General features: G+C 40.6%; 1 protein-coding gene across 1 annotated transcript in view; it reads right to left on the reverse strand.

Annotated features, from left to right (window-relative positions):
* Window positions 1-3,441: 3,441 nt before the first annotated feature.
* Window positions 3,442-18,360, reverse strand: part of LOC119831968 (dnaJ homolog subfamily C member 13) — a 23,412-nt gene continuing 8,493 nt past the window's right edge. The window contains exons 11-38 of the mRNA XM_038355543.1: window positions 18,352-18,360; window positions 18,008-18,172; window positions 17,480-17,671; window positions 16,940-17,148; window positions 16,572-16,731; window positions 15,939-16,039; window positions 15,681-15,855; window positions 15,301-15,503; window positions 14,247-14,367; window positions 14,013-14,177; window positions 13,619-13,770; window positions 13,142-13,343; window positions 12,338-12,526; window positions 11,476-11,611; window positions 10,789-10,982; window positions 10,158-10,346; window positions 9,552-9,731; window positions 8,920-9,081; window positions 8,132-8,371; window positions 7,553-7,685; window positions 6,998-7,258; window positions 6,508-6,620; window positions 5,808-5,980; window positions 5,111-5,342; window positions 4,750-4,917; window positions 4,375-4,521; window positions 3,951-4,173; window positions 3,442-3,586 (exon numbers count right to left, since the gene is read on the reverse strand). The exon at window positions 18,352-18,360 is cut by the window's right edge and continues 222 nt beyond it. Of these exons, the coding sequence (XP_038211471.1) occupies window positions 3,513-3,586; window positions 3,951-4,173; window positions 4,375-4,521; window positions 4,750-4,917; window positions 5,111-5,342; window positions 5,808-5,980; window positions 6,508-6,620; window positions 6,998-7,258; window positions 7,553-7,685; window positions 8,132-8,371; window positions 8,920-9,081; window positions 9,552-9,731; window positions 10,158-10,346; window positions 10,789-10,982; window positions 11,476-11,611; window positions 12,338-12,526; window positions 13,142-13,343; window positions 13,619-13,770; window positions 14,013-14,177; window positions 14,247-14,367; window positions 15,301-15,503; window positions 15,681-15,855; window positions 15,939-16,039; window positions 16,572-16,731; window positions 16,940-17,148; window positions 17,480-17,671; window positions 18,008-18,172; window positions 18,352-18,360 (4,668 nt within the window). The 3' untranslated portion in view covers window positions 3,442-3,512. The remainder of the gene's footprint in view (window positions 3,587-3,950; window positions 4,174-4,374; window positions 4,522-4,749; window positions 4,918-5,110; window positions 5,343-5,807; window positions 5,981-6,507; window positions 6,621-6,997; window positions 7,259-7,552; window positions 7,686-8,131; window positions 8,372-8,919; window positions 9,082-9,551; window positions 9,732-10,157; window positions 10,347-10,788; window positions 10,983-11,475; window positions 11,612-12,337; window positions 12,527-13,141; window positions 13,344-13,618; window positions 13,771-14,012; window positions 14,178-14,246; window positions 14,368-15,300; window positions 15,504-15,680; window positions 15,856-15,938; window positions 16,040-16,571; window positions 16,732-16,939; window positions 17,149-17,479; window positions 17,672-18,007; window positions 18,173-18,351) is intronic.

Below are 18,360 nucleotides of genomic sequence, written 5' to 3' on the forward strand. Positions count from 1 at the left end.
CAGCTTCTTCATCTCAACGCTGTGTGTTTTATTCAACACATAATACATGTTTTGTTTTAATGCAAAACATCAATATTAATAGAAAAAGTATGAACACTGAGCGCACTATGATTATTTCTAAAATAACATAATAATTATTATTATATTTACAAATGAGCTTTATTTCAATGAAAATACGTTCATATATAAAGTAAAGGCAGAGAAAAAATCAATAAATTATAAACTTTACGTTTTAAATGTTACCTACCAAAAGATGAACCCATAACTCTACAATAGAGTTACCATAAGTATTTGTATACTTTTCAAGTTACACAATATAGCATCATTGTAATTTTTTGAAGAAAATTGGACGAGTGTACTTGCTCACGACTCACAGTGAAAGCGAAATGGTAAGCGAAACACTGTAATTTAGCAATAATTTTAGTGGTTTCATCTTCGCTAGTTTAAAACGCGTTCCGCCTGTTATTCTTTTAGTCTGAGATTTTAGGTTGTACTCGAGAACTAAGTTAATAAGTCGTTATTTTATCTCAATATATATTCTACTTAATTGTAATTGAAAAGCCTTAACAAATTAATATTTAATGACTTGTCAAAATTACAAATTAAAAAAAACTAATACTAAAATTTATGGTGCTAATTAAAATTGCTTGTAAATAAAATTTAAAATAATCATATTTTTATAAGCTTCTGTACACTATATTTTAAATTAAATTTTTAACTTCTTTCTGGTGTTTCATTTTAAATTAATCCCAGTTCTACTAAAGCAATAACGATCCACTCGAGTAAACCTTAAAAATAAAATACCTTAGAAAATGAACAATTTTTAAATTGATATATATATATATATAATAAAAATCAGACTGCCTTATAATACAATAATCATTTAATATATTACTTTACATTCATATTACTTAGAGCTAAATATAAAAATATTAAACGTCGTCCAGTGACCATGCGCAATCTTCCGTCAGACTTATTCTTCCATCGCGTGCACCGAGCCATTATAAAACAACTACTTATTTACACGTTTATATTTCGTAATGAAATTTAATAGGCAAATTAATTGATAGTTTATACACAATTTCGATCCAATTTCCAATACTTTTGATTTTAAAGTTAGCAACACCTTTCATATCGTATCCCAATTATAAGCTTACATAAAGACCCACTCTACGACAACGAATAAACGACATACAGTGCAATGCAGTAAATACGAATGTAGGGTAATTATAAAAACTGTGCCTTCCAATTACGTCCATTTTATTAGAATTATTAGAACATAATTCGCAAGCCCGCGGCTTCGATTGCATAGTGAAAGAAAAAATTGTCCGAGATTACCCCACCCAGTTCCAGTACCAGTGGGATTTTTCAGGTATATTATTCTGTGTTCTGCCTCGGGTCCCGAACTATCTCTATACAAAATTTCATCTAAGTCGGTTCAGCGGTTTAGGCTTGAGATACTTTACAGGGCTACTTTCGCATCTATAATAGTAGGTATAATCATAGAGGTTGTTAGAATAAGCACCAATGTGTAACAAACAACATTTTTAATCTACCCTCCATCCGCAGTTACCCGTGTGCACATCATAACAATTATATTATAATAATATCACACCAACTCGTACACAGCTAACACGCGAGATTTTATTGCTACATTTACATTTTTACATGAATTAATGCGCAAATCCTATTTTTGAAACGTTTATTATTACGTACACTCGGATTTTAACTAATATTTAATGAGACATTTCAATTTTTTCAAATTACATACATTCGTCTGTAAAAAAAAACGTTTCAAATTATAGGAAAAACATCACTGTGTATAATCAACTAAAATATTTATGTGATATTTGAATTAATATAAAATCATTATAGAATTTAACCATAATTTGGGAATTTACTAACGAATCTCTCGAATCCCATTTCGCTTATCCATTAAATACTTTTAAACCCTTCTTAATTTAAGTAATATAAATATACTCATATGTATTTAAATCGTTATAAGTCCCTTGTAATACTAGATATGATATTTAATGGTACAAAAAAAACATTCTAAGCATAGCGAAATTTTTTATATCATAGTTGGAAAATTACTAAACTCTCTGATGCCATCAATAAATTGTGTTCATTTTTAACGATTTTACATAACATAATATACCATTTAACCAAATCATACTTTACAAATCTGGCAAGAAATACCATAAAATGAAATAGAGGACATCATATCGTCACGATTAAAATTAAGATTAGAAAAAGGAATCGTTTCTTATACATAAGAGATCACATATACAATATGAGTACACACGCACAAGGTAACATAAGAATTGAGATAGTACTTTTCTACAGAAAAGTCACCAACGTTCCTCGGGAGGGCACACGGGTCACTCCAGACTCTAAAATGGGAGGAAATGATCACAATTTTCCATCAAACACAAATTCGAAAATACGTTCGAATTGAGAACCTCCTTCGTTTTTTGGAACGTCGGTTAAACACATAATAATATCGACGCTATTTTACTGAAAGTACATATATCGCAATATCAATAAAAATATGTATAAAATGGATGCCGAATGATTTTTAGTCTCAATATTGGCTACTAATACCTCGTTAATCATATGCTATATTTATATCGATTTATACATAAGTACATATAACTTTTAATATATATTCAATATTACAGATTGCAGAATTACGATAGCAAAGCCAAACAACTAATTGCAGCGCAAATTTATTTTAAAGCTGTTTAGAAAATTTATTCATAACATAAATATATTATTTATAATATTTTCGTATAAAATTATAGATACTGGCAGTTCAAACTAAGTAGTTATTATGATCGTAAAATAGTCATTTAATCTAATTCGTATTTTTCATAGCGTTATTTACAAAATAAAGTGTAGTGTTTAAGATAATAAAGACTGTAATAGGTAATTTCGAATTGACAACTAAACTGACAGTGACGGTTATGATAAGAAGTTATAAAAAAAAAACATTATTTAATTAAGTTGTAATTTCATTTTTATGCAATTATTTTATCTTTAAAAATTGCGTAAAAATGAAATTTAAAATAACAAATTTATCTTTGCAACTTTTCGCGATGCAAATTAATAGAATACTTCCATTTCACCAAATCGCGATGGATTCGAGTATACAAATAAGGCGCGTTTTTTAACTTAAACCAATGAAAAGTACACATAAATTTTTACAATCAACTCATTAACAAATCTGTCTGAGTATTCAGTTGTATTTATACTGCTATTAATACATTGTAGCGGGGGGATGTGATTTTATACTTATTCTTTTACAAAATTATGTAGGTATATTAAAACGGTATTGTGTGTGTGTGTGTGTGTGTGTGTGTGTGTCTCAGATATGTTACAAATACGTTACAATATGTGTGCTGTACATGATGGGCAGGTGTGTGTGAGGAGTGAGGGAGGGTAGGGAGGGGCAGGGGGAGGGTGTGGGGGAGGTACTAGAGCGGGTGCGCGAGCAGAGCGGGGTGCGGGCGTCAGTCGATGGGCGGCGGCTGCGCGGGCAGCGACATCGGCGCCGCCGTCAGGTAGCCCGCCGCGTGCGGCGCCGCTGCAAGCGGTACACTCGTGTTAATATATGGCTATAATAATGCTTAAAAAACAATAAATATATACTATAACATTCTTTGAAATTATAAATAATATTGAATCTTTTGAAAAGTATCGAGTTTGAACACTTTGTTTTTCTATCTATTCAACTTAAACTACCATCCTTTAAAAAAAACTTCTTAAACCATTAAAATACGCTTTATACTACAAAAACCCATGTAATAAGATGCTTCCGAGCAACATATTTATTCAGTGGCAAATCTATGTTCACATGAACAACACTTTTCTAAGGCACCCAACGATTCTCGAACACAAAAAAGAAAATTAGCAAGCTCGCAAAGTGATTATGCAACATAGTCAGTCACCCGCGAGCGCCGGCGCGGGCGCGTCGGAGATGAAGAGGTCGTGGCGCTGCGCCGCGTAGTGCGGCCACACGCGCGAGCGCGCCAGCTGCGCGCGCACGCGCTCGCCGTGCGGCCCGCCGCGCGCCATGCCCTTCAGCGCGCTCACCAGCCGCGCCGCCGTCTCGCCCTCCACGCCGCCCTCCAGCACCGCCACCAGCTCGCCCACCAGCTCCGTCTCCAGCGCCTGCTCGGGCCAGATTACAGCCATGTTTAGTTAGCACACCCCCGCATGTGAATATACGTGAGGGTTGCGAGGTTGTTAATAAAGTTTCTAATAAGAGTGCAGACAAGCGTATGTTTTTTGGAAATATTCTACGAGCCCAACACATGTTTCACATATAAATTGACAACTGAAATACAATATAAGGTCTAGAACATTCCTAACCTGTAGCACCAACTTGTCGGTGTTCACAGAACTATTGAATATCGTCGAGAGCGCCTCGCACGCGCACCCGACCACTTCCTGGCAAGTCTTCACGGCGGTCTTGAGCCCCGACATCGCTTCAGTTTGCGCCAACGCTACCACAACCGCCTACAACAACATTTAATTCAATAAACATCGATGACAATAGTATTACAATAGTTTTCTTTGTACACAATATTTAAATAAATAGTGGTGTTACGTTGATAACCTAGTATTTTTTGACAGTCATTCAATTAGGATTTATTTATTAAATTATTGTGTGTATCGTGTGTGTGTTTGCGTGCATGCATAGGTGCATGTGTAATATTGCATTAGCGTGTTTATGCGCGTGCGCACCGGCGTGTGCGCGAGCGCGGCGAGCACGGGCACGGCGTGGCGCGGGCAGACGGGCAGCAGGCGCGTGAGGCGCGGCAGCTCGCCCAGCTGCGCCACCGCCTCCGCCAGCGCGGGCTGCGCGCGCACCAGCGCCGCCAGCGCGCGCGCGCACACGTCGCCGCGGCCGCCCTACAATGTTGCAAATCACGCTCATTAGAACAAAGTTAGAAAAAATATAAACGCCATTTTAAATTCACTAATATAAAATCATTTATATGCAAAAATATCATAGTGCTCGATTATCGACATGCTACAAAACGTCATCCACACATTTTAACGTTATCGTACTGAGTAAAGCGAAACAGGACGCGTCGCTCGGTACCTCGGAGGTGTCCTTGGCGAGCGTTGCGACGGTCTCGGCGAGCAGCTCCTGCAGGAAGCGCTTGGGCGAGCGCAGCGCCCAGTGCGGGTTCTGCAGGTACAGCTTGAGGTACACGTCGCCCACCACCACCTCGCCGGGCGGCGCCCAGTGCGCCGGCCCGCGCTCGCCCGCTTCGCCCGCCTCGCCCGCATCGAACGTGGCGGACGGGTCGCGGATCTGCTTCGCGTAGTGTCTGACATATGGAAGAGGATTTTAGATATTAACTATGCTATGCTATATATAATCATATTTATTTTAATAAAAAACACTTTTTAAGTCTAAAATTTTTAGTCCATATATTCTTAGACAATATTATTTCAGATCTTATTGCTTTAGAAACATTTTCTAACTGTATGTCAAGATAGATCGACGTATGGATAAATCCCAATCCAGCTTATAACATAGCTTATATTACATCATAGACCATTTTATCCAGATTCTATTAGCCGAATTTTATACAGACACTATCCAGGATTTTTAACTACAAGTCTATTAGACTTACATATAAAAAGTAAACCGTGAACTAGACGTGACTATATATATATATATGAGTCTCACTTTGAAACGCTAGTAGAAAATTTATTTCAAGCGTTAACTTATGTATAGCATATTATATATGTCGCCGTGAGTGACCCATATGTGACCCAAAAAGCCGCACCGTTCCCGGAGCGCGGCGACGTGCGCCTGCACGCGGCGGCGCGCGTCGTCCCCCCACACGAGCTCGGGGTGCTCGTGCGCGCTGTCGAACATGTGCGCCGCGCTCGGCCCGCCCGCCTCGCGCATCGCCTCCGCGAACACGCCCGGCACGTGCCGCGAGATGCTCAGCCGCACCTGCGCACGCGCAACCCTTGTTATATTCGCACGAGATAAGACAACCCTTGCAAGCTTATCCCCTTTAGAGCATTTCTATGAATTAATAATTATGACACAGTTAGGTACAACGTTAAAATTAAGCAGGCTTTGGCACAAATTGGACCGACCAGCACCGGGGAAGTCTCACACCCCCACAGAGGACCGGCGTGAAATAGTGGCATGCCACTGTGTTTCTTAAAGTGAGTGGGGGAGCCGGAGGGCCATTCCTTCTTTCAAGTCGTCATTCTTTCCTTAAAAGCTAGCAAGGCATTTGCAGAGGCACTATCTCTGCGAATGTTCATGGGCGGTGATGATCGCTTACCATCAGGCGAACCTACAGCTTAGTTGTCCGCTATGACATAAAAATGCACAAAAAATATGACTTTAATTCAACGAGACTGCCACCGGTAATCTCGATTGAAACATTAGTTGTGCTATCAGCCTACCAAGATGTAATCACGAAAAGTCACAAATTTGAAATACTATTAAATACAAATTGTACTCACCTTCGGCCCATGTAGCTTATCCGCCATCATGCGAGCCAGCAGGTCCACTGCACTTTCTCTGACATCCGGCATTTTGTTGTTGCAAAATAAGTCCAGTAGGTAAATAACAGCCCCTGTTAACATCGTTAACTAATGAAAACAGATTTGAAACACTTTTCAGTGAAAATATATTAACAACTAGTGGTGTGTCCCGGCTTCACCCCTGGTCCTTTTTTCTACATAAGATCCTCCTTTTTGAGCCACTCTCGAGTTTCACGGTTAGCAGCACATTTGGCGATTTTTTTACGCCTAAATTACCTTATTTTGCTAACCTGTTCTTTTACAGTAGGTCAATATCGGGTCAAAAGGAGTCGGTTACGTACAAAAAAAAATACATACAGACGAATAAAGAACCTCATCCTTATCGTTTTGAGAAGTCGGTTAAAAACACAGGTGAAGCTAATACAAGCCTGTTAAATATAAAGCAAGGCTGGCGTCTCCGGCGACTCACCCTTGGCGTGCGCCTCCCGCACGAGCGCGGTGCTGGCCAGCAGCGCGGCGAGCGCGGCGAGCGCGTCGAGCGGCTGCGCGTGCGCCAGCAGCGGCAGCAGGTGGCCCAGCAGGCCGTGCGCCGCCACGTCGTCCACGCAGTCGCGGCTGCGCGCCGCCGCCGCCGCGCAGCGCAGCGCCGCGCTGGCCACGCGCGGCTGCGCCCGCGCCGCCACCAGCCCGAACACCAGCCCGAACTGCCCCTTGCACTGCACCTCCACGCCTGTTCGGGGATAACAAATTACTATACGGTAACGTTAGGCTTTCGTTCCCTAGATATTTATTATTTTTAACATTTCACTGCGCTATTTCAAAGATGTAATCTGACTTTTGGAACCTCCCCTACGTGTATTGCGCCATTGTTTCATTGAGAAAGAAAGCCTATATTGCATTTAGCTTGCATTTATCACTAAATGTAAATCATCATTCTAAAATCGTCAAGCGTGTGACAGATTCTTATTGATTTAAAATAATTTTTGCTTGTTTAATTTTAAAAAATATTCTACATCCCGCATACCTGGATTTTTTATAATACAGTTGGCCAGAGAGTCCAAAGCAAGTGTGATATGTTCAGCTCTTTCATCTGTCAAATCGTTTTGAGTTTCTTCTTCTATAAATTTCAACAAATCTAAAACGAATTGTTGAGGATTCTGTGAAAGAAAAAAAAGGCCATTTAGATGTCAGTAAAGATCGCTCGGTGTAAGCATATTTCTATACTAATAATTATAAAAAATTCGTTTGTTTGAACGAGCTAATTGTCGAAACTACTGTTTCTTAAATTATATTTTTTGATTTGATATTCCATTTATCACGCAAGGGTATATTTATTGATACTTAATTGTACACAACAAGAATGAAGTTAGAAAAAAAAACATGAGTTCAGCGTACAATCGAGGGCCTTCCCAAACGCGTAATTACCGAGGCGGATCTACTTTACCTCTGTAAATGTACTGAACCGATTGCAATGAAATTTGGTGCGTAGGTATCTGGACAACTGGAATAACATATAGGCAACTTTTTATCCTGATATTCCTACGGGATACAGACTTACGCGGGTGAAACCGCTGGGCGCAGCTAGTAGAATGCAATAGTGTACCTCAATAGGAAAGTCCGGCTGTTCGTTATAGATGTGCAGGTACACGCCGCCGACGAGCAGCAGGCCCTCGTGCGCGGTGTACACGAAGGGCGGCACGAGCGGCTCGCCCTCGGCGCCCGCGCCCGCGCCCGCGCCCGCGCCCCCACCGCGCCCCCGCAGCGCCTCGCGCAGCTCCGCGCGCGTGCTGTTGTCCCACACCAGGTACGGCGTCTTCCAGTTCGACGTCAGCGTCTTGAGCAACTGCAATTGTTTGCCGGTTAGAGACCATCCATAAAGTACGTCACACGATCTTTGGGTTTTTGTAACTCTTCCCCCCCTCCCCGTCACAGGTTCGCACAGACCTCGTTATCCTACCACGTGACCCCCTACGTCATGTCACATTTCGGTGATCCCCCCCCCCACCCTCATTAAATAATACGTATTTTATGGATAACCTGTTACCGTTCTTACCGATAGAGAAGATAATTTGTTTTAGGTTAAGTTATAGACATTTCGAACCCATGACATTATAAACAAGACGAGACGACGTGAGTAATTTATTATTATATATTACATTTTTATTAAATGGAAAAAGCACTTTAAAAGCACGGTTCCTTAAATTCCAGTATGCGGTAATACTTAATAATCTTTCAGAGCAGTGTGATCGTTCTTTGCCAGACTTAAAATTATTGAAAGCAAATCTTCTCGTTAATGCTCACGCATCCAACATGGATGCCCGCTATGTACGACTGTGCTCCACTTCACTTACCTTACTTGCTTACCAGTTACGTGTGTTCCACCTTGCTTACCTCGTGCGTATCAGGGTCAGCCAGCTTGGCGCACAGGTAGGGTGTGAGCAGCAGGTGCAGCGCGCTCTTTATGCTCTCGTCCAGCGGCGAGGGCTGCTCGTGCGGCCCGTACAGCGCTGCCAATGCGCGCACGCACTGCACTGCCAGTCGGTTCGCGATCTCCTGGGGAGGGGAGTTATTTCGTTGAATAATAAACTATGTTTCCAGGCGAAAGGCTACATCATGATATTTATTGTCTTCTTGTTACTCCCTCTAATAGAAGTTTGTAATTTATTAGGTATAAAAATTAAAATAACGATCCAATAAAGTTATTAGCTAGGTGGCAATGTAAATTCGTGTCAAGGATATCAATGTAATCAGTAATTAGAATTTAATTCCTTTTTTATTTATTTATCTTTATATAGTCGGATATCGCAGACACTTCATTAGTTGTATAAAAATGAACGCAAATTTTAGTACTTAAATTTATATTAGTTAATATAAAAGCAACAAATACCAACAAATACCAGAAATAATGAGACACTATGCAAATATATAAATAAATCGTTTCGACGCAACAAGTGTACGCACAAAGTGTCCCATGGTTCGTAATCATAGGGCATTTACAAAAGGCGGCAATATAGGAGAGTGACCTGTTTGCTGGCCGCGCGCTCGCTGTCCATGCCGCTCTCGGTGAGCGTGTAGTCGTACTGCAGCGCGGGCGGCAGCAGCGCCGCCAGCGCGCCCGCGCGCGCCAGCGCCGCGCGGCACGCCGCCTCCGCGCTCAGCGCCGCCGCCGCCTCGGCGCCCGCGCACGCCGTGTCGCCCAGTTGCTGCCAAAACGTTTCGTGCTATGTGTTTTATGTCTAATACGATCCACTGCAGTAAAACAGAACTGAACAAATGTATGATTTATTTCGGAATACATGCAGTTTTTATAGTATGTTGAAAACGTGATGCGACACTTTTAGAATAGATATTTTTTAACTATTAAAACCATTCAAATATTCAAATATTTAATCATTCTGATTTTCGTCAAATTATCCTAGTAGATCAATAGCGATTCAGTTTTTTAGTACAATTGATAATTTTTTTCAAACGCGTACTCTTATTTCTGAAAATGAATAATAATAGGTCGGTATCGACACAGAAATCAGTGAATGGTCACTCTCACGCGGATTGATAAAACCGTAAAGTTTCGAACTTAGCAATGTTACCATATATAAGAAAAAATGATATATAATAGTTTAGTCACTCACGGGTCGCCTGAGCAGCGGCACGAGGTCGGGCGCGAGCGCGGGCAGCGCGGCGGCGGCGGCGCGGCACGCCGGGAACGCGGCCGCCACGGCGAAGCTGCGCGCGCAGTGCGCGCACACCCGCGCCGCCGTGCTGCGCGCCTCCGCGCCGCCCAGCACCGACACGCAGCGGGACAGCGCCTCGCTCAGCACCTGCCCGAAGGATAACGCTACGTTTGCTTCTTGTAGTATTTTAATGGGTGCACAAAATTTAGGAAAAGTGATAGAACTGGACCAAATTTAAATGGGATCACATGGGAGGCATGAGCAATCAAATAAAAAATAATAATTAAAATCGGTACATTCAGCCCAAAGGTCTGAGTTAACACACCCAAAAAACACCGACGAATCGATAACCTCCTCCTTTTTTGTAAGTCAATTATGTGCATGATATATGAAAAAGGAGAAGGGAAGAGTCAATAGATAATATTAACTTAGTAATATTTCGATCTGTTTTCTAGTTGTAAACTCTATTGTTACACATATGTAAAAACATATTGATTCCATTTTGATAAACACCCCTTGTATGGCAAGCTATTCTCATTATCAAAGGCTATCTAGCTAGTAAAGGGCGCGAGGGCGCGAGGGCGCGTACCTGCAAGCCGCCCTCCCTGCAGAGCTCCTCCGCGTTGAGCGCGGAGCAGGCGAGCGTGGCGTGCGCGAGCTCCGCGGCGGCGGGCAGCAGCGCGAGCGAAGCGTCCCGCTCCGCGAACAGCTGCTCGCCCTCCGCCTCCAGCCGCACCGTGCGCAGCAGCGCCTTGTAGCCCGCGTACTTGTACGGCGCCAGCACTGCGCCACCCCGCAACAGTTAACATCTCTGATATAGCACGGCTAACGGCCGTTTTCAAAATCGTATCGGAAATAACAGCTATAGCAATACGATCTATACGTAGCTTTCATTTCACAATTAACGATAAGCGCTATATAGTTATCTAAGGATAGATAGCATCTTTCCTCGCGTATATCCAAGTCGTATGATACTCGAAACGCACGTAAAAGGAATTTGTAAGAACATTTTATCTATCTTCTATCATAACCTTACCTTATGTTGCTGACTGACTGACCTTCAAACTCAACTTTAGGAAAATCTAGTTTAACTACGTACCCATACACATTTTATAAGGGACACCCTAAGCAATCCTTTAAATTATGAGTACTTTTTTACAGAAATTTACCATAACCATCAAAGCACACTCATTGTTATAGTGTAGTTATATAAACAAACTTTATGTTATCGAACTTAAGCATTTCTTATTATTATAATATCATACATAATTCTTACCTTCAGAGTATCTTTGGTAGAGGATAGTTTGCGTTCGGAGAATGAGCAGAATATTATTAGTATTAGGACCATCACCCGTCCATACGTTTCGACTACAGAGAAACTCGTACGCTTGGTTGACAGCCTCGAATTTATCCTGCGGAAAACGGTCAAATTTGTATGTATATTCTATAACTACGGAATTATAATTATTATATTATATATATCGTCTATTATAACCACTTATCTATAAGTCGCTCTTTTTTTCTAAAAATGTAAAGAAATATTTCCAGGTAACATTTTAAATTTGTATATCATATCGTGTCATCCACGAGCTGTAATGTTATAACATTGATGCAAACCGAATGAACACAAGTCAACACTAGTGAACACATTTTTCTTTACCAAATGGTAACATTCCTTCATATTTAATTTCTTTATTCTTTAAGTATATGTAGATGTGGGGATCTTGGTGCGTTCCATAGGAGATCCCAGGATCCCTGATATTGTGCTTTGAGTTTGGCCGCCGCGGAGGTTTTAGTAGGTAGAAATCTCACATGCTCTAGCTTTGGGGGAAAACTAGAGTTTTCCCCCAAAGCTAGAGCATCTTTGGAAGATTTCCTCCTCGTTAAAAAAAAAAGTATGTAGATATTTTATGTATACCGTGTTCGCTCGTAGTAGGCCGTTAAACTTAACATCACACTTTTTTTTCTTGTACTGTAGTTGCAACGTCCAGTTAACGGACCAACTAGATCCAACTAATACTATAAATATGAAAGTTTATTTGGATGTTTGTCCGTTAATCACGGGATAAAACCCGCTATCCGGGCGGAGTCGGGACGAGTGCCGAGTAAAAAAAAAAGTGGTAAGAAAGGCAACGTACCCGCCCCCCCGGGTTCTTGTCGGGGTGGTACTGGTGCGCGAGGCGGTAGTACGCCTTGCGCACGGCCGCCTCGTCGCGCGGCGCGCCCGCCAGCCCCAGCGCCGCGTAGGCCTGCTCCGCCGTCATCGATGCCGGCTTCTTGTCCACCTCGCGCCGCCACGCCTCCAGCACGTCCTTCAGGAGCCCCACCTGCGTGCCGAGCGGGAGTCTCGTGAGGTTGTGCTCGTCAATAAACATAAATCTATACTGAGTAAAGTTGAAGAGGTTGTTTGGTTGATCACAATCTTAGGAGCTACTGGTCCGATTTAGAAAAATTCTTAGTGTTAGATGGCACATTTATTAAGGAAGGCTATTCATGTACCACGGACGAAGCCGGGGCCGACCACAAGTATTTAATAAAGTCGGTCAATTGCGAGCCGGACTCGCGACTAACGGTTCCGTGCAAATAAGCTAAAGAACAACTGAAAAAAGGTCACTTTTCCAATTTACGATCGTAACACCCGTTGCTCAACATCGGTTTTATGTATAGCTGCAATAGAAATATATTATCTATGAACATTTCTAATATCACGGTTCATGATATACAGCTGGTGATAGACGGACAGACACACAGACATTCAGACGGACATTCGAGTAACAGGGTCCCGTTTTGACCTCTGAGTACGGAACCTTAAAAATAATAATGAAATTATATCATATAAAATTTTATAAAACTTCCTGATAGACATAAAGTGTGAATTGTAAAAAAAAACCGACACACAACAACACAAGACGCAGGCGAAGGCGAAGGCGAGGCGCACTCACCGGGTCCGGTATCGGCCAGTCGGGGAAGCGCTGCGCGTCGCACAGGTGGCGCAGGTAGAACATGTTGCAGAACAGCTCGCGGCTCAGCTGCGGGTAGCGCACGGCCGGGATCGCCAGGTACGGGTAGCGCGCCGCGATGTGCGCGCGCAGCCGCGGCGTGAACTCGCCGATGTGCGCCGACACCTTCATTATCAGCATGCGCCTGCGCATGTCGCTCGCGTGTGTAGGCTACACTCATTTTTGTGACTCTTCGTTTGTATGTTATGATAGTAACATATCAATATTCATTATTTAATATGATAATAACCTTATTACGGCAACGGAAATTAAAGGTATATAATAGTATATTCTTTTTCTATTCAATTTTATAAATCAATGAACAATGAAAGGTCAAACAAGTCTCGAGACAATGAAATAAAATAAGAAACAAAAAAAAAATATAAATAGTTATATAAAAAAATGAAAAGAAGCCTTTACCTCATTTCAGAATTCCAAATAGCCTCAGGCGTGTCCCACTCGCCCAAGAAGATTTGTGCAAACTTCTCCGCACCATGATTCTCCAAATAGCAGACCATTGCTTCAGGCAATAATTGTCCCAGGATCGATCGCTGAATTATATCCGAATTGGACTGAAAACGATAACAAATAATGAACGAATGATAATAACATAATTTTACTAAATTTTAACATAAGAAAAACTAAATAAACAACAAGAGATCTTACAGTAAAAAAGAATTGTCATATCGCGATGTCTATATTTTAAATGATAAGGCAGAACAATATTTGTCGGGTCTGTTTGTTAGTCTCTAAAATAGCAATTTAAGATAAATAAATAATTTCGATTTATAATAATGACAGTAATTTAAATTACCTGATCTGCTCTAAATGCTTGTTTCATGTGAGTGAGTCGAAGGAACCTCGCGATTGGAAGTAAATTGGATCCGGTGTATAGAAGCATAAAGTAAAATACACCTGTCAGATACAATTTCGAAATTTCTGGGTTGTCTTGCATGACTTCGTATAGGAGTGTTGCAACCTTAAAAAAAAATTATAAATTAATAAAATTTTTAAGAACGCACACATAAATAGATAATAAAATACCCACTTTTTCAACTAAAATCGGGTCAAACGTGAGCAAAAGTTGCACGACATGCGCTAAGCAAGCCGGTTCTGACAGTAACCTTTTTACTTTTGGCAGTGGCCTGATCACAGCTTCCTCTTCATCCCTGAAAATAATAATATAAACAAATCGTTAATGTTTAGTCGATATTCTATACCGATAGCTTTTTCTTACGGCCGTGTCAATATTGTATAAATCCCAAAAAATCCCACTTAATAAAGTTTTGATGCACTATAAATAACATACTTTAACAATATCGTATGGAAGATCATATATAGATAGCTTTATTCGGTAACTATAGCCAATCAATTTATCCTCAACTTGCATTAGACAATGACAAGGAAAAGCGCTATCCAATCGGTAACGAAGGATAGATTAATATAAAAATCATCAGCGAGGGCGACGCTATATTATGAATGAATGAATGAATGAAAATTCTTTATTGCGTAAAAAATAAAAAGATAATCAGGCGTACAAAAAAACTTAAATTAAATTTGCAAAGGGCGGCCTTATCGCTAGATAGCGATCTCTACCAGGCAATCCTAACAATGAAGGAAAATAACAATAAAAATGGGTAAGCAAAAATAAGGCAATAATGAAACTCGGATAAAAACAAGAATAAAATAAGATATTTAATAATAATAATAACATATACATATTAATAAATACAACATTATGTACAACTACTGTAGATTCATTATGTTACTATACTTACTTTATACGTTTAACGGCTGTTATCATTTTCCTATCTATCCATTTGAACTAACTCACATTACAATATTCAAATGACAGATATAGACGTTTCGCATAATTGAGTTAGGAAGATGGGAATAAGTTCTTACAGGAGAACTATGGATCTTCCACTATGATACGTATTTGAATTACTCAATTTTTTTATACTTTACCAGCCACGCGGGCGAAGCCGCGGGTCACAGTAAGTGACCATTATAAATAAACATGCGATTATTTGTCGATGGCAAACTCCATTTGTGGGCAGCTGCGGGATGCGGGCACAGGGCAGGGTGCGGCGCGCACGCACCTGCTGGGATAGTATCTGGTGCAAGTGATGAGCAGGTCGAGCACGGTGGCGGCCAGCTCGGTCTCGGTGAGCGCGGGCGGGCCGCGCGCCGCCACGCTCCAGCGCAGCTGCGGGATGCCGGCCACCGCTCGCCAACCCTCCATACTGTTGGCCCAACATTTCGTCTTGTTGTTTATCTCCCCCGTCTTGTACAGCTCTTTTAACTGTGAAGTAAATAATAAATTTCTTCATCATATTCACATATCCGGTATAAAACAAAGAGTAAATGAGGTATGCGGAAATACATATGTTCATGGCAAATATATACACATCAAAAAAAAAGCAAAACCGAAAAATATTTTTACATCGATTACCAATCAAATAAATAAATTCCTTTTTACCTGTTTAAAACTAACAGGGCCTTTCCTGACCACTTTGTCCCCCTGCTCCACGTTGTAGTACCACTCGCGGTCTCCGTCCGTGTTCGCAGCTGGACCTTCTATCACATTGGACTGAGCTGGCACCATCGCACGTGACGTATGCAAGTGCGCTAGCGTCATTAGATCCACTAGAATCCTAGACAAAATTCAGAATAAATAACCATTAAAAATGTCATAAAGTTATTTAATATGATTTTGCAACAAATAATAAAAACTTACCTAATACCATTCCATTCTAAAATTTCGCTAACATTCTTCTTGTGTAGTATAAGCTTCGCTAGGAACTGCACCAGTCTATCTCTCTCCATTCTATCACATGTCTATAAGGCACAACACAATACGTCAATTTAAAAAAAATTTTTACGATAAACACCTCACGCAAATTTAAAAAAACTATTTATCAAAAATGTTCCTATCTTATTCTAATTACCAATGCGATAGAAAGCATATAACATCCATTTAAAAAATCTGTTTATCAAACTCAAAGGACCAAATTTTCTCGTAAAATTGTATCACAATTTTAGTGTATCAGAAAACCGGCGTGAAATAATAGCTTGCTATTGTGTTTCGGTGAATGGGGGAGCCGGAGGTCCACATCCTTTTCCTTACCCTTCCCAGTCCTTTCCTTTGTACCTCTCCTCAATCCTTTCCTAAAACCTTCCCAATTAAAGTCCGCAATCCATTTGTAGAGGCGAAAGGTCTACAATTGACCTTACACCTCTCCAAATGGGCTTCATGGGCGGTGGTAGCGCTTACCATCAGGCGACCCACCAGCTCCATTGTCGACTATGACATAAAAAAATATGTGTTTTTATGACCAATTTTTTACAAAGTCAAAAAAGGCCAACTTACTCTATCTAACATTTGTACAATGTATTTAGTATCGGCAAAGGGCCCGATATCCTCGTAATACCTCCCATAAACAATGGTCATCGCTTGCAGGCACATGCATTTCATTTCAACTTTTGGAGTAGAAAGGAATCGGTGATAAAGATCGTTGAAAAACTCATATCTAAAACAGAACATAGTAATACATTGGGAGTGACACGAAATGCGGTTAAAAATTCAGTCGATGGATGCTAATTTTATAAAGATCGATAAATTTACAAATCATACGCAAAAAGACAAAGAAAAACAAAGAATTCCAGAATTAGTATGGGACTGTAACTTGGATAGACGTGAAAGAAAAATTGAAATAATTAATATGAAAAAACACTTACGATTTTCGAATAGGACTATCATCGTTATCCTTCTGCTCCAGAAGTATTCGTAAATAATAATCACCAATTTTGACCTCGTTCTGCAAGCACTGGTAATGGACCTCTAATTCTGCATGGTTCCACGACGTGAGCGTGTTTCCAGCTACTTCTCTGTCTGCTGTGAAATCGCGGAGCTCCTTCTCTATGGCGTTCCTGAGTTCTTCTCTGGTCTAGAAGAGGTGTTTTATAGATGGATAGATTTTATAGAAATATCTATGGACAAAATTAATGCAACAATGTTGTGTGCTATCATCATAGCATACAGACATCTCGATTCTCGTATAAATAAGCGTATTTTATTTTTAAGTCAATGATAGTGAGTGAATAATGTAGGAATTAAATTGCTAATCAAGAAAAAATCTATAAAATATCATTTCGATAAACACAAATCATCATATCATATCATTCATTCATCAAAGATGTTATGAGAAAATTGAAAATACTTATAATTAAAAAACTAAACATATTTACATTTATAACTCACTTGTACCAATGACCTACCGTATGATTCCATATAAGATTGGGCAGCGCATGATCGCGATGGAACTGATAGTAGAAGAGCGGCCAATTAGCCGTAGACTTGAGCCTCTCGCGGCGCCTGCGCAGCACGACCGGGCGCGCCTGCGCCTCCTTGCGCGCGTCGCCGCCGCGCGCGCGCTGCGCCCAGTGCTGCAGCGCCAGCGACGCGTAGTGCTGCGGGTTGCATGAGTCCAACATGTATTCGAAGGACCAAAACGTGCTCATAATAAAAACTTGATTAGTGTGGTACGCTTTTGCCCGCAACTTTGTATGGATAGCGTATCCGACAAAAGTTCATAAAAACTTGTCGATTTTATTTTTGCTCTATTAAGGAGCGAATCTCTAAAATTATTTCTGAGTGCCCACATATGTATAAAACAATAATGCTTTTTATATATGCATACAATACATGCATATATAAGCATTAATTTTTTTATTTCAATTTGCTCAATAACAAGAATACAAGATTGTGCATATACGTTTAAACTTTCCTTTGTTACGAAAACATACCTCTAAATGTTTTTCAACGTATTTCACAGCCTCCCAGTGTTTAGGTCGCGGTCGGGTGACAGCTTGGGCAAGTTGCAGGTTGTCACGCTCCTGTATCGCTTCCTCCTCTAACGCGGCCGCGGGGGGACTCTCCGCTGACTCCAAGAACGCGAGAAGGCCGGACGGCTAAAAAAATACATCAATTGAAATAATTTCAAAATAAGTGTTCTTTTACGAGTTTTGTTATAAATAAAATTGACGCTGCAGACTCGGCTTTCTAAAGCAGACAGAATGCAAATAGGAAATATTTGCATAGTTTTTCTACCAAGATTGCTTGATTTATAATTTTTTTACATTTGAGAAACTTGTATAGT

Source organism: Zerene cesonia, chromosome 14 (assembly GCF_012273895.1).
Source record: "Zerene cesonia ecotype Mississippi chromosome 14, Zerene_cesonia_1.1, whole genome shotgun sequence".
NCBI classification, from domain to species: Eukaryota; Metazoa; Arthropoda; class Insecta; order Lepidoptera; family Pieridae; genus Zerene; species Zerene cesonia.